General features: G+C 40.1%; 1 protein-coding gene across 2 annotated transcripts in view; it reads right to left on the minus strand.

Moving 5' to 3' along the window:
* Window positions 1-439: 439 nt before the first annotated feature.
* The window catches only part of Cenpf (centromere protein F), a 49858-nt gene continuing 35637 nt past the window's right edge, over window positions 440-14660 (minus strand). For both annotated transcript variants that reach the window (XM_074048335.1, XM_074048334.1), the window contains exons 13-18: window positions 11598-14447; window positions 10342-10494; window positions 9074-9233; window positions 7420-7896; window positions 5805-5983; window positions 440-1406 (exon numbers count right to left, since the gene is read on the minus strand). In XM_074048335.1, coding sequence (XP_073904436.1) covers window positions 1203-1406; window positions 5805-5983; window positions 7420-7896; window positions 9074-9233; window positions 10342-10494; window positions 11598-14447 — 4023 coding nt within the window. In that variant the 3' untranslated portion in view covers window positions 440-1202. The remainder of the gene's footprint in view (window positions 1407-5804; window positions 5984-7419; window positions 7897-9073; window positions 9234-10341; window positions 10495-11597; window positions 14448-14660) is intronic.

Here is a 14660-nt window from a genome sequence, read left to right on the forward strand (position 1 = left end):
TTAAAATACAAAATGATGATGTTTGTCAAGGTTTGAGCATCAATCTGAACTGAAAGCCAAGAACAATTATCTTTTAGTCATTCATTTTAGTAACTCATACCCTTGAAAAACTTTTTAACCCTGAATCAAAGACGCAAGGGCCTGTTCAAATGTTTTTTGATTTGATATGGCTCATAGTGCATGCATATTGTCAAAACTCTTTATCATTGATAACTGGAGATGGAAAATACCACAGCCTGTATCTTTGCTGATGTGATTTAATGGGTACAGATGGCATTCTAGGCACAGGGCTGCATGTGTAACACTCTCAACCTTTATGGCATGCTAAATTGTGCCTCAGGTTCATCAAATATACTGGTATTGTGTCTTCAAAGATCTGTAGCAATTGTCCAAATGTTCAAATTGTTACCAATATTCATAATACTTTTATATTTAGGAATATTTTTTACAAAAACCAAAGGTGATTTATTTATTAGAACAAGAAAGGCCATATTTTAATACACCATCACCAAAAATGACAATGTATGCCAAAGAACTATAATGGTCTTAAAAAAGAAAAAAGCACAATGACAGCAAACATGATATACTACACCTCTAAGGACCTACAACCAGAGAAAGTAGAAATAAACACACAGCTCCCCACTACCCCACACACACATATGTACAGGTTATATAAGCAACAATTTATAAAACACATTGAAAGAGAAGGATGAGCATACTCACATGTGTAAATGGGTACACGTTTTCCTTAGAAACATGTAACATGGTTTCCTTCATTTTACTAAGCTCAAAGAAACTCTTGATCTAAACCTGTTTTATGTCAAACACTATACATATGGAAGATCATAAAGCAAAGGCTTACATTTTTCTGGCAGTTTTCATTGGAAGTATAAAATGGTATTTTTTAGTGTAAAATCAACATACAAACAGAAGTCATTATGGTGCTTGAAATTTAACTGTAACACTACCAAACTACTCTGTACAGTACTATTTATATTACAGTGGAGGTGACTGGATGATCAGTGCTTCCAAACTTTTCTAATACCTACACGTGGAAGATCTAAAGAGTATAATATATTTAGAAGACAAGTAGTTGTTTTCTCTCCACAATTAAAGTGCTCTCTAGCTAAAGAAAAGTCCCCATAGGCAGACTATCACCTGTGACTACTGCCATCTTCCAAGGGCCCCAACACACAGGGGCCTCACTGGACCCTGCAGTTTTCATTGCCCTTGGGCTCAAGTCCAGTATCGGGGCTGGGGGCAAGGCGGCCCCGCTTGGCTCTCAGGCCCTCTCTGGGGCTGTCCGCTAAGCTTCGCTCAGTTAGGTTATTGACTGAGAGTGACTTCATGGTGGGCTCTCCCAGGGCAGTGCCTGAATCCACTGGACGCTGCTGCACAACCTTGACCTGCAACACATACATCTTTGTTAGAGGCTTACATCACATTCACATTTCTACAAAATGAAAAATGAAGCACTATGTCACCAAGTTGTTCGTTAAGTTCTTCTGTATGAGGGTGTAGGATTTTAATTCTTTTAATTTTACTATTTTCTTTCCTGAGAACAGGCCCCACCTACCAAGAAGAATTAGGAGGATGTCAGATATGACCTCTAACAAGTCACCAAACTTTCCTTGACAACTTTAATGGCTGGCCACTTGCTCCAAAGGTAGTATGGCATTTTCAGACAAGAAGGTAGACTCTTTAAAGTGAAGACTCTGTCTTATTGATTTATGTATTCCTAATGCCTACAAGGTGCTCGTCTAAATTGTAAACACCTACAAATTTCAATGTGAGAATCAAAACCTACCTCCACATGTCTCAACTAAACCCCTGCTGTCATTCAGAATGAGCATAATTCAAATAAGTAACTGACTTCAGAAAGTGGAAGCTTTATTTACAACATTTAGAAGACCTGGATATTCTAGTCAGTCTCCTTACAGTGCTGGTGTTTCCTTAGTAGATTTGGATTATAGTGGAAGGGCAGCTATCTGACAATAAAGAAATTGATGAGAGGGTAAGGTAGCTAGTGAGTCAAGATTTATTGAGATTTATACAGTAGTGGAAAAAAGACATGGGGTCAGAAAAAAGAGAGCAAGAAAAAGGAGGATAGAAAAGCTTCACTCAACCAAAGTTTTAATGACAAGAGTGGAACTCAAGAAGATCTTCAAAAGAAAAAGAGAGAAGTGCTACAGATAGCTGTAGACCTATAGTCCCAGCTACTTATGAGGCTGATGCAGGAGTATCTCTTGAGTCCAGGCGTCTGAGACCATCAACATGGCAAGATCCCACCTCAAAAACTTAACAAATAAATAAAAAGAAAAGGAAAAAAACAAAAAAGGGCTCTTAACAAGGGCAGATAAAGTTTGATGCAGAAGTCAGAAAATAGCTATATAACAGACACTCCCTGAGCAAATGACTTCCAGAGACCTCCTTCTGAAACAAAGAATGGAAATGATCTTTCCACTTATATTCTTTCCATAGGAAGTATGTGGCTTTAACAGGCAGTTACATACTTTTCATTACAGAAAACACATCACAACCCTGGAAAGCTTGCATCTATTCAGCTCATGTGCAGGACACTGAAAACCAAGCAGCCTTGAAGGACCAGAAGCCAGTGGAAAATCCCCACCCATGGAAAGTTAAAGAAAAGCACAGAGTTCTACTGGTACTATCTTTTCTTGTTTGTTTGTTTAAAGAAAGTGATGCCAAAGACAAATGTTTCACTTGAACCATCAGATGCAGGAATGTCAAATCCTTCAGGTAGGTAGGTAGGAAGAGAAAGAAAGAGAGAGACAGATTACATATGGAATAATGAATTGAGCCAGCAAGACTTAACTCATTAAACACCTGATGTTTACTCACTCCTTGGCTTCCCTACCCAGACTCAATTTCTCTGACACTGAATTGAGGAAACTACACTCTGATCAGAATTTAAACTGTGGATTGATCTTCATGTTGATTAGTTAACCTTAGAATGATTCATAACCAGATGAGGTCAACTTCACCAAGTCAGAATTTAATCTACATGACATCCATATCCTATCCTATAATAATGTCTACAGCCCCAGTGAGGAAGAAGACAGAGATGAAGGTGGCTCAGTGAAAACGAACCTCACTAGCAAAAAAAACATGTAAGGTGCCCATGAAATTGCTGACAGCACCTCCATCCATGATGGGCTTTCTGATCCAGTCACCATCCTCTGGCACTGACCACTCTAAATGTTCGGGAGATCGAGTCTATGATCTCTAGCTCCCTTGTTCCCAGAACACCAGAATTCCTGGCCATCTTCATCTCAATGACATCATAAACAGAGGATGATCCTCATCTGCATTTTACCCATTTTTCCCAACTTTGAACTCATTAAATGTCAGTAAATGACCTAGGGAACTTTTGTCTCTCAACTCAGCCAGCCATCTTAGCTTATAATTTACAGCAATGCTTCAGAAAATAATACCTTGTTCTATACTTTTTAAAGCTCAATGGTGAAATATGCATAACATATGAGGCGAGCATTTCACAGGGCAACTCAGAAATTGCTGTTAAACCGAAAATTACTAGGCTAGGTTTTGAAGAGTTTGAATCTAATCACGAAGTCTCTGATAACCTCCTCTCAAGAGGACCCCCCACCATTCATTTGCAAGTACATGAAATTGCTTAGCAATTCATAACCATTGGTGCCTACTGAACTGCATGTAGCTAATGTGGAGAACACAAATCCACAGGAAACCATGGTTACTACTCTCTACCAACAGGCTCAACTGCAGTGTGGAGAGCCAGCCCCCTAGCGTGCAAAGCTTTTTCCAAGATAATAAATCTGAACTCTGCATGCAAACTCCTTTTACCCTCAATTCCTCTTCAGGAAAAAAAAAAAAAAACCCCATGTGGTGATTTCATGCGACAATTTCCTAACATACCTTTATAAACATCTACTATTAAAGTCACTTCTAGACAACGTTCACGGCTCCATTCATTCAACAAATGTTTGTTGAATGTCAGACTTTTCATTACACTGGAAAATACAAGTAAGCCACAGACAAACCCGGATACCTATTCATTCTGAAGAGAAATATTCAAGCAGTTAACAACAAGGGAGCTGCCTTAAGATAGTGGAAGGTGTGGTTTTTCTGTTTCAAGGGAGCCTAATGACTCATTTGCTCTTTGTAAGTATCAGACAGACAGCACTGGATATGAGATTTTACTGAGGGATGAGGTAGCTCCCGCTTACCCATCTAAGAAATGACACAGACTATACCTGGAAACTAAACATGACTCTTCAGGGATAGGAGCCCAGTGGCTATCCTGTGGCTAACAGCTTTGGTCAAGCTTCCTAGCCTCTTCATTAGGGGTGCTCACTACTTTAAGAAATTTTTTTTTTTTAACCTTACTGAGGATTGAACCCAGGACCTTACTTGAGCTATGCTCCCAAGCCCTAAGAAGCTTTTCTGATCATCAATGGAAGTCAGGACCCACCTCACCATACTCTTCAGCACTGTGTTGTTGGCAGCATCCAAAAGTTAAATCCAGAGAGACAGAAAAAGAGAAGGCTACTTTGGAAAAAGGGAGGAAAAAATGCACAAAATAGCCAACCGTTTCTAATACAAGGAATAGATGGCTCCATTTCAATGAGTGATTCTTAGAACATTCCTCATCCTGGAATTAATTTATTATAATATAAATTATGAACAAATTTATTACCATGTATAACTTGCATATAGCTCTTACATAACAAGAAAAACAAACCAATTTGCAAATCTGTTGCTATTTTGATGTAACCAAATGTTTTGCATTTTGGTCTCTAAAATCCTAAGGAGGCACATTCTTGCTCACTTATTTATTACATAATTATTACTATACATAATTATAATAATTATGTGTAATTATGTATATAGGAGGTACTATGTTTTTAAAGCTTCTTTTGCTAGTTCAAGGTTATCTCACTGCATATTTAAACTCTGACAATGGAGCAAACAATACCACAAAATTTTAAAACTTTTTGAAGCTATTCAAGCAAATTCCAACAGCATAGTCTCCAGTTTGAGAAAAACTGGCATTTTGGCACAAACAAGAGTGCAGAGTTAGTTGAGGGAGTGCAGGTATGAACACTGGGAGTCTTCCTTTCTCCTTTCTTTTGTGACACTACTTACTGTGAGAGATCAACAAAACGAGAAAATAAAATGCATATTCTCTGCATTCATAAATGGTAACTGCTGGTGTGGATTATAGTATTAGAATTAAAGCCCCTTTGAGCAAATACTCTCCATGCCCTAAATAACATCTTCTGGGTTACTTATAAGGTACACAGTGGTCACGAAGATCCCATCCTATCTTTAACAATCACAGTAGAGAAATCCATGAACAGAGCGAATTTCTTAAGCTATCTACTGAAATAGTGCTTTTTACAGGAAGTGAAGAATAAGAACCTGACAGAATCAGGAGCTGGGGGGCAGATGAGTGAAAGTGAAAAGCTGGGAATAAGCAGTAACTGTACATTCCACGGTCAGAAGGAAAACTACCTCTTTGAATCCTTCAATAGGCTTGAAACTTTCTTACAAATGCATCCAGATTTCACAGGACAACATCAACTACCAGCAAGCTATTTGAAAGTGATCTGTGGAGTGGAGGATGAGATCAGAACTGCAGAACCTCATACTGCTTGACCCTGGGCTTGCTAACTCCTGACTGACCTACACCACATAGGAAAGGTTAGGCTTGAAAAGGCTCCTGAGTCACACAGCTCAGAATCCAACCCTGCAACAGTGATTTCTGGTATTGCAGTCAGCAGATGGATGTTGACAGAGTTTACCTTTTGTGATATGCTGCCACCAGCTGTTGGTTTGGAGGACTCTGCAGGATTTTCTTTGCCCAGATTTAGCGTGGACAGGGCTAGCTTCTGTGCAGCAAGGCGGGGGCTGGTCCTGGTCACCATGGTTGTTCTCCTTAGGACATATGGGCTAGTCTTTCCTGTAGGGATGTCAGCAAACCCTAAGGGCAAAAGGGCTGTCAACACTTCCAGTTTCAATTCTTATACAACAGAAATGATATTCAATAGGCAAAGTTTTAACAAAAATTAGGGTAACTACAAAAATAACTTCTCTCAGCAGCAGAGGACGATGTATTCAACTTCACAGTTGCACTGGGAGTCATCAAATGGAATGAATAACTAACAGGCTACCTCTCATTAGGAATATTAAAAAAAAAAAAAAAAAAAAAAAAACCCACAGTGGGAAAAGAGGAAACAATAGTTCACAGATTCTTCTTCTATGTGGATGCCCTAGCTTTCATTTTTCTAGCTCTGAAGGAGCCAGCCGGTCACAGTATAAAATCTGAGTTGGTAATATGAAAAGCAAAAATAAAAAGGCCAGTTCTTGTTTAAAGGGGGAAAATGTAAAATGGTAATATTGGGTTCAGGTGACCACTCTCATGTAGGACTAGGGAGGAGGACAGACTGGTCTCCCAAAGGGTGACATCACTTGCTCCTTCCAGAGAGGAAACTGACCTGACTTTGATGACAAAGAGAGAATGCCAGCCCAAAGGAAACTAGAAGACAGTACACCACACTCCACACCAGCTGGCAAAGCTAATGAAAGTTGACTGTTTATAAGCCTTTACAAATAAAAATCACCCATCGGAAAGAGATTGCTGACTATTTGGGGGCTACAATTAATCAGAACAGTGTTTCTCAAACCATCTATGGCAATTTTGGTTGGGGGGGGTCGTGGGTGGAAGACAAAATTTCCAATCTGATGTAGAAAGATATTTTTGTATTAATAAGATTGAATCAACAGAAAAAAAATGTCTACCTACCTCTGTGTTTGGCTGCTGAAATTACATCAAATTCTTTTAAAAAGTTTGCAAACCCTAATTTTCAATTTCTAAACTTTCTTTTTTAGTTACAGGCAGTGCTGAGGGCAGCCTCGGAGCCCTGGGCCCCACCTGGGGCAGCACCGAGTCCAGTGGCTCCAGCCTGGGGGGAGCCAGTGTCACCAGTCCCACTGTGTAGCTCACCTACAATCTGCACCAGACACGACTCAGGGAAGGAAAGCTTGAAGGGGCTCCTTGACTTAGGGATTTTTCAGGAAAGATTCTAAACAGTTCCTTTTGATAGTCCCTCTTCAAATCTACCAGGTCTTTTTGCAGTGTCATGGGTAATCGTAGTCATCTCTCATAACCATACCAATTTAAAACGGACTACATTTCCTAAAGGCCAGTTAGGACCACTGTACAATAATCCAAAAGCTAAGAAGTAAATGCTTCTGGTTTTTCACATGTGAATTTTTATACAAAACCTCAAAAGAAATCACAAATAACTCGTTTTTAATGCTAGGAATTGAACCCAGGGTCCCATGCAGGCTAAGCACATGCTCTACCGCTGAGCTACACCCTCAGCCCTACTATTTTTGTTTTGAAATTATGCATACCTTTCTTTACAACTTCTGGAAGTCCCTCTGGCTCAAACTCAGTATCTTCCTTGTCACCAGCAGAGTGAAAACCACTTTTGACAGCTTTCTTACTCTTTTTAGAAAATGTCTCTGGAGTGGAAGGTGTTGACCCTCCTCCACTGTCCCATACCCCACCAGACCTCTGCCTCTTGCCAGAAGTTTTATTTTGGCCAGCTGATGCCCGCTTCTCAGCAGCCGAAGGAACTGGAGATGATCCTGGAACAACTGAGTTTTGCAAAGGAGAGCTTCGGAGATCATGTTTGGATTGCTTGGAACTCAGATAAGCAACTTGCGTTTCTAACATCTCTTTCGCGTTCTCTAACTTTTCATGGCTTATAAGCAGGGAACAATACTTCTCCAAGTATTCTTCTGCCTCCTTGGTTTTTTCTTCAAGTGTTTCTTTCAGCTCTTTGATCTCCGTCTGTAATTCTTTTACGTTAGCATCCACAACAGTGCCTGTCCAAAATAAAGTGACACATCACATATAATTTGATGCTGCTCCAGCTAACAGGGGGTACTGCAAAACAGATAGCCTTAGATAAGCCTGTTGAAGTTTTTAGATGAGTTAGGAAGATTTTACCAATTTATATTCTTATCGATGAAACAACTCTTGTTTGGGACATAGCACACCAAAGAATATATTCTAGTAGACTACATGCGCTTATTGAAAAAGCTGAAATATAAGTCACCAAAATCTCCAATTTCTATTTCCACCAACTCATTAAAGTTCATTATGAAATGAGATCCAAATGAATTGATTTCTTATGTCCTTTCTTTTCCCCCTTCCATTCTTTCCACTATAAAGGAATGAACCACAGAAGTCATTCATGTTCAAAAATTCTCTGTTAAACGGCTTTGGGGGGCCAGTGACAAAATAAATACCCAAATTCTATGAAACCATTTGGAAGCAAGGGACAAGTTGGTGGGCAAGAGTTTGGGAAAAACTATGCAATGTGTAACTTACAATTCCCATGGGTGGCACTCAATCCACTAGAAAAACTCCCTGAAACCTCAACCTACTCCCTGTACTGTTCCCAGCAAGGATGACCGTTGACCTGCTCTGCTAAGCTTCCTCCAGAGCAGCCACTTGCACCATGCTTGCCCTCATCTATCCACAAAGGAATAAGTGGATAGAATAAGTACAGCATAAGTGGAGAAAAGTGACAAAGAGAATTACTGTGTATTTTTTCTAATTTTGCCTACGCACCCAAAGATGTGGTTCCCCACACCATCCCTTTAGTTGACCTATGAGGTTAGGCAAAGGTCAACCAGAACCAGAATCAGCTATTTCTAAATTACCAATGACAACGCAGATGCCAATTGGTCTTTGATGCAGAAACTACTTAAGTGGACATAAAAATGAAAATTTCTTCTTAGAGGCTCATTAGCAAAGGTACCACCAGGGAATTTGTTTTGCATGTTTTTACAGAAGAGATGATAAAATAGTCCCATTTCAAACCAGACAGGCTTCATTCTGAATCCTATAACAACCCTAAACTAAGCACAAAGTTCAGAAATTAGAAAATGGGTAATTGCTAAAGAGCAGCACTGAGAGGACCAGTACCGAAAAGAGTTCCTATCGTGCACTCCCAAGACAGTCTTGAGCAACTCGTGTGCCCTGGCAAACGCCCACCTGTTTTCTGCTTCTGTGTAGCTTCGAGCTGAGAGAGTTCTTTCTGCAACATTTTCTTTTCTTCTTCCAGCTGTTTGCAGGATTTCAGCAACAACTTTATTTTCCCCTGGGCACGCTCATTTTCCTTCTTCAGCTGATTTATGGACTTAAGATGGTCCATCTACAAAAATAGAAATTATTCCATTTAAAACCTTGCTTTTCTTTTAATAAGTTTATGGAAAAACAATGATGAGCCATATTAAAAAATCATATATTGTAAATGTAAGAATTATGTTCAGAGAACACCTGAAGATGCAGAGAACAATCCCCCTCCCCACTCAGTTTCTGAAGTCTCCCCGATAGATTTCATGGTTTTGCCATTCTTTTTTTATGTGCAGAGTTGGGTTTGAACTCAGGGCCTCACATTTGCTAGGCAAGTGTTCTACCACTTGAGCTACACTCCCAGACCTTTTGTTCTTAAGATAGGGTCTCACTAACTTTGTCTGGGCAGTCCTCAAACTCAAGATCCTCCTGCCTCCACCTCCCAAGTAACTAGGATTACAGGCATGTGCTACACATCCAGTGCTGTCATTCCCTTTCTTAGCATCACGTGCACCATCATGGTTCCTAAGGCAATGTCTCTTGGTTCCTTCTAAGCTCATGACAGTGCTAGATGGTGGAGAGTACTACAAATCTGAGCATGATATAAACTTGGGTAGTTTTTTCAAAAGTTAAAAAAGTTTGGAGTCAGGCACCAGTGGCTCATACCTGTAATCCCAACTTCTTGGGAGACAGAGATTGGGAGGCTTATGGTTTGAGGCCAGACCAGGCAAATAAGTTTGCATGGCTCCACTTCAACCATTAGCTGGGTACAGTGATGAATGCCTGTCATTCCCAAGCTACATGGAATTTTTGTCCAAGCCAGCCTGGGCAAAAGAAGTTTATGAGACCCCCATCTCTACAGGGGGAGAAAAGCTGAGCGTGGAGGCACACATCACCATCCAGTGATGGTGGGAAGCATAAATAGGAGGATCGTGGTCCCAGCTGGCCTGGGCAAAAAGTGAGACCTCATCTCCAAATAATCAGAGCAAAAGGGACTGGAGGTGTGGGTCAAGTGGTACAGCACTTGCCTAGCACATGTGAAGTACAGAGTTCCAACCCCAGAACCACCACCAAAAGAAAGAAAAAAAAAAAGTTTGATACATTACAGAGGGTCTTAGAAAAACCATCAAGGAGAGTGTGCTTACCAAATTATTAGAGCATAATGAATCTGTCACAGAGAAACTTACTTTGCTGCTCTTCAGTTCCTCTGACAGCACTTTTAATTCTTCAGTTAACCTATTTTTCTCTCCACTAAGTTCTTCTTTCAGCTCTGTCGCTTTCTGTACCATCCTGTGTATCTCCCTCTGTAGCTCAGTTTCCTTCTTAGTCATCGTGTTAACCTGAAATTTGGTCATCCTTAGCATCTGCTTTGGGTGGTCACATTAAACACTCTGATACAATATAGTCACAACATTTACTTTGGCATCCAATAATAAAATGGAATCTGGTTAATCCTCCCTTGAGTAATTCACTCAACTAGTCTCCTCAAAACCTGCTAGTAAGTAAGCTTACCTTTTCTTCTCAGCAAAGATTCAATAAAAAGACAGCAATAAAAAAAAGAAATAAGGACAGATAATTCTACTAAGCCTTAAAATCCTTCAAAAAGGTATTAATTTGAATTAAACATCAAAGAATATTCTATGAGACAGTGCCTTAGATATTTATCAGTTCTTGGATGTCTATTAATCCCCATGTCATACTAATCCACAAGAAACATGCTATGATTAGTTAAAACCAGCTAACATTCTATTGTTTGCATTTGCCCCCTGAAGGTAAAACAGCTTAATAGTTTGTCCCATCATCTGTACATCAAGTGCCATCTCTTGCAAAGTGTACAAAAACCTGAAAATCTTATAGTGCTGTGAGTTACTGGACCTTCCTTTTTTAATTATTTGCTCAGCAAAAATTTAACTTGAAGGAATCACTTTGCTACATCAGTAAGTAAACATATTGGGCCAAAGCTTAATTTTTCCTTAACAATTGAGCCTCTTGATGGTAGATCCCCGCTTTAGTCATCAGCTAACAGAACAGGAGACTGCACAAAGAGGAGTAATGAAAGAGGGAGTTCAAAACGCTAAGTGATCTGCTGATTCTAATTACATCAGGATCTTTAAGCATTCTTTCTCATAAAGGTGAAAAGGAGAGGGTGAGACATAGGATCACTTCTGATCCTAATAGTTATCTGTTATACTCTTGCCAGTAGTGGTTCTCAACTGGAATGACATTCTGTAAGAAATGAGAACCAGGAAGCTTTGATCCTATGTAGAGATCACTACTGCCCGAGTCAACAAATGTTCCCACATTTCGAGACCCCCACAAACGTAAAGGCTTTACAAAGTTAGGCCCAACATGGCAGGCACCATCTAGAAGGAAGTACAACTCACAGAATGGTGCTCCTCCCTCCTGACCACTTATTAAAATGCAAGTAGATAAAGACACTTACTTTTTCAGCCAAGGACATTTTTTCCACTTTTGTCAATTCTAGTTCATTCTCTACATCCTTATAAGAGTTCTGCAGGGCTTCAAAGGTGTTCTGCAAAGTGTCATTTTTGGATTCCAGCACTTGGACCTTCTGCTCCAATTCCACTGTCAGATTTCCCAGTTCTAGTTTCTGCTTCTGCCAAAGTTGCTGCTCTCCCTCCAGCTGGGACAGTTTAGAGACAAGGTGCTCTTCATCTTGCAGTTGGTGTTTTAGCCTCCTGACCTCTTCATCCTTCTTCTCTAATTTCTGTTTGCCAGCTTCAACCTCTTGCCTGAGGCCATTCACAGAAGACTGCAAAGTAATATAATTATTTTTGGCTTCATCAAGGTCCTGTAGCAACTGAATCTTCTCAAGTTCAAGAGAATCTACTTGACTACTCAGATTCTGTTCTCTGGCCTTACAGAACTCTTGATCATTACACAAGGCTACCATCTTCTCATTTAGCTCTTGTAATTGGGTTTGAAGAATTCCCACTGCAATTTCAGAGTCTTCTTTCATCTGTACTTGTTCTTGTTCTTTTGCTTGCAATAGGTGTTCAAAGGAAGACCTTACTGTTTCTAATTCAGATACTCTCTCTTGTTCTTTTTGTAATTCTTTGATTAAATTTTCTTTTTCTGACCTTGTATTAACAAGATTTGATTCCAAGTCTTGCAGGTTTTGAGCCATCCCCTGTATTTCAGTTCTCAGAATCTCTACCTCTGCTTTGGATTTCTCAGCCTCAAGAATTACACACTCTTGGTTTTTTCCTGATAGTTCCAGTTCTCGTTCAAGGTTCTCAACTCTATCTTTAAGCAAAACTGCATGATGCTGGCTTTCCTTCAGTTCCTGTAAGATATGGAGCTGCTTCTTTTCATCAGCTTCTATGCATACTTTCAGCTTTTCAACACTACTTCTCAGCTGATGCACTTCCTCCCCTGGCAGGTCTAGACTCTGTTCCTTAGCCTCTTGAGTTTCTTGGTCATTAACCAAGGCTGCTATTTCTTCATTGAGCTCTTTCAATTGTGTGTGAAGCAATTCCATGGCAGCTTTGGATTCTTCTTTCATCTGTATTCTCTCTTGCTCCTTTTCTTCTAATAGACTTTTAAGTGAAGACAGCAACCTATCTAATTCTAACATTTCACCTTGTTTTTCTTGCAGTTGCATTGTTAGATTTTCTTTTTCAGACCTAACCATGACAAGGTCTAATTCAGAAACTCTCAGGCTTTCAGTCATTTCCTCTATCTGTGCTTTTAGGGTCTCTACCTCTGCTTTGCAATTCTCTGCATCAACAATCATGAGCTCTTGGTTTTCTTCTGACATCTGCAACTCCCTCTCCAGGTTCTCCATCTTATCCTTCAGCGAGTCGTTTTCACGCTGGCTTTCTCTCAGCTTCTCTGTCACCTGGAGCTGCTTCTTTTCATCGTCCTCAATGCGGACACTCAGTTTCTCCATGCCTCTTCTCAGCTGACATACCTCCTCCTGGGTTGAGCCCAGCCTCAGTACGATCTCACCTTTCTCCATCAGCGCAACCTCCAAGGCCTTGGAGACAGTCAGTTTTTCATGTTCTGACTCACTCAGTTTGACCTGTAGGCTTTCAGATTCTCTGAGGAGTGACTCTTTTTCTTTATTCAGTTGTTCAACTTGGCTTTCCAGCTTGCATGTTGCCAGTGACAACACCTGTGAGTCCCTTTGCAAACTCTGTAGCTGCTCCTGGAGATGAGCTTTGTCTTTTGCAAGCTTGCTGACATCAGAGGACATGGTCTGAAGGAGTTCTGTTTTGTCCTTGACCTCAGCCTCTACCACTTGAATGTGATGGAGACTCTCACTGTGAAGAGACTCCAGTTCTTGTATTTTCTCCTTCATCTTCTCAGACCTCTGGCCCAGTGCTTTGTTTTCTTTTGATGCAGCATCTAATGCTTCGTGAATCTGGTTTCTCTCACCTGTAACTGCAGACAGTTCTTCTTCAAGACAGACAATAACTTTCTGCTTATTTTCATTATCTTTTTCTAAGCACAGTTTCTCTCTTTGAACTATGTCTAAGTCAGCTTGCACAGAGATGGCATGATGCTCAATTCTAACTTTCTCAGACTTGATCCTGTTCAACTCATTTTCCACATCGAGAAATCTCTCTTTCCAGCTGCCATCTATGTTGGTTGCAGTGTCTTCAATAACTTTATGTGACGACTCATCTGAGACCATTTCTAAATTAGAACCTAGGCACTCTGAGCATTCTACTAGCTGGCATAGCTCCTGGTTATCACAAGAAAGGGATTCTAACTTTGCACTTAAGTTAGATTTCTCTTTCTTGAGGTCCTCAACTATTTTCTCCAACTGTATGCATGTTTCAGTCTTGCACTTCAGCTGTACTTCCTGTAAATGGCATTTTGAGTCTAATTCTTTTATTTCACTCAGCAAACTTTCAACTTTTTTGTCCTGATCCTCTATGACGTGAAGTAATCTCAAGTTCTCATCTGATGTCTCTTTTACTTGCAGTTGGAGATTCTGGATAGTTTCTGGATTCTCCAGAAAATCGATGGGTACCAAAGCATTAGGACCAGAAAATGACAATTCGGAATTGCATTGTGAGCAGCACTGGGTTTTGTCTTCTGCCGGGGTCTCATAAGTGGTCTTCAAAGACTGCTCACCAGACCCCTCTGCTATGAGTGGGACTGCATCCATTTCAGTGACTCGTTCAATCTCTAGACTGAGGTTCTGATGAATGTCTTTATCACATATCCGGTCAGTGTCCTGCTTTGGTGTTTTTTCTGTAGTTTCTGAAGCATATTCTTCTGATTCTTTTATGTCACAGCTACCATTTTGATTGGGAATAGCCTGTAATTATAGTATATAACAAGAATGCACTTTATGTTTCAAGAAGAATCAAAATAAGTAGGCTTAATTATTGTAATTATTATATAATTATTATTATTTTATAGAAAATGACACCTGGCCTCTGCAATGCATGTCTCTCAAAATGACATTATTTCCTACCACACCCTTCCCTCCTCCTCTCTGTCCAAATACTCAACACAAATGTTCAACAGG

Source organism: Castor canadensis, chromosome 11, assembly GCF_047511655.1.
Source record: "Castor canadensis chromosome 11, mCasCan1.hap1v2, whole genome shotgun sequence".
NCBI classification, from domain to species: domain Eukaryota; kingdom Metazoa; phylum Chordata; class Mammalia; order Rodentia; family Castoridae; genus Castor; species Castor canadensis.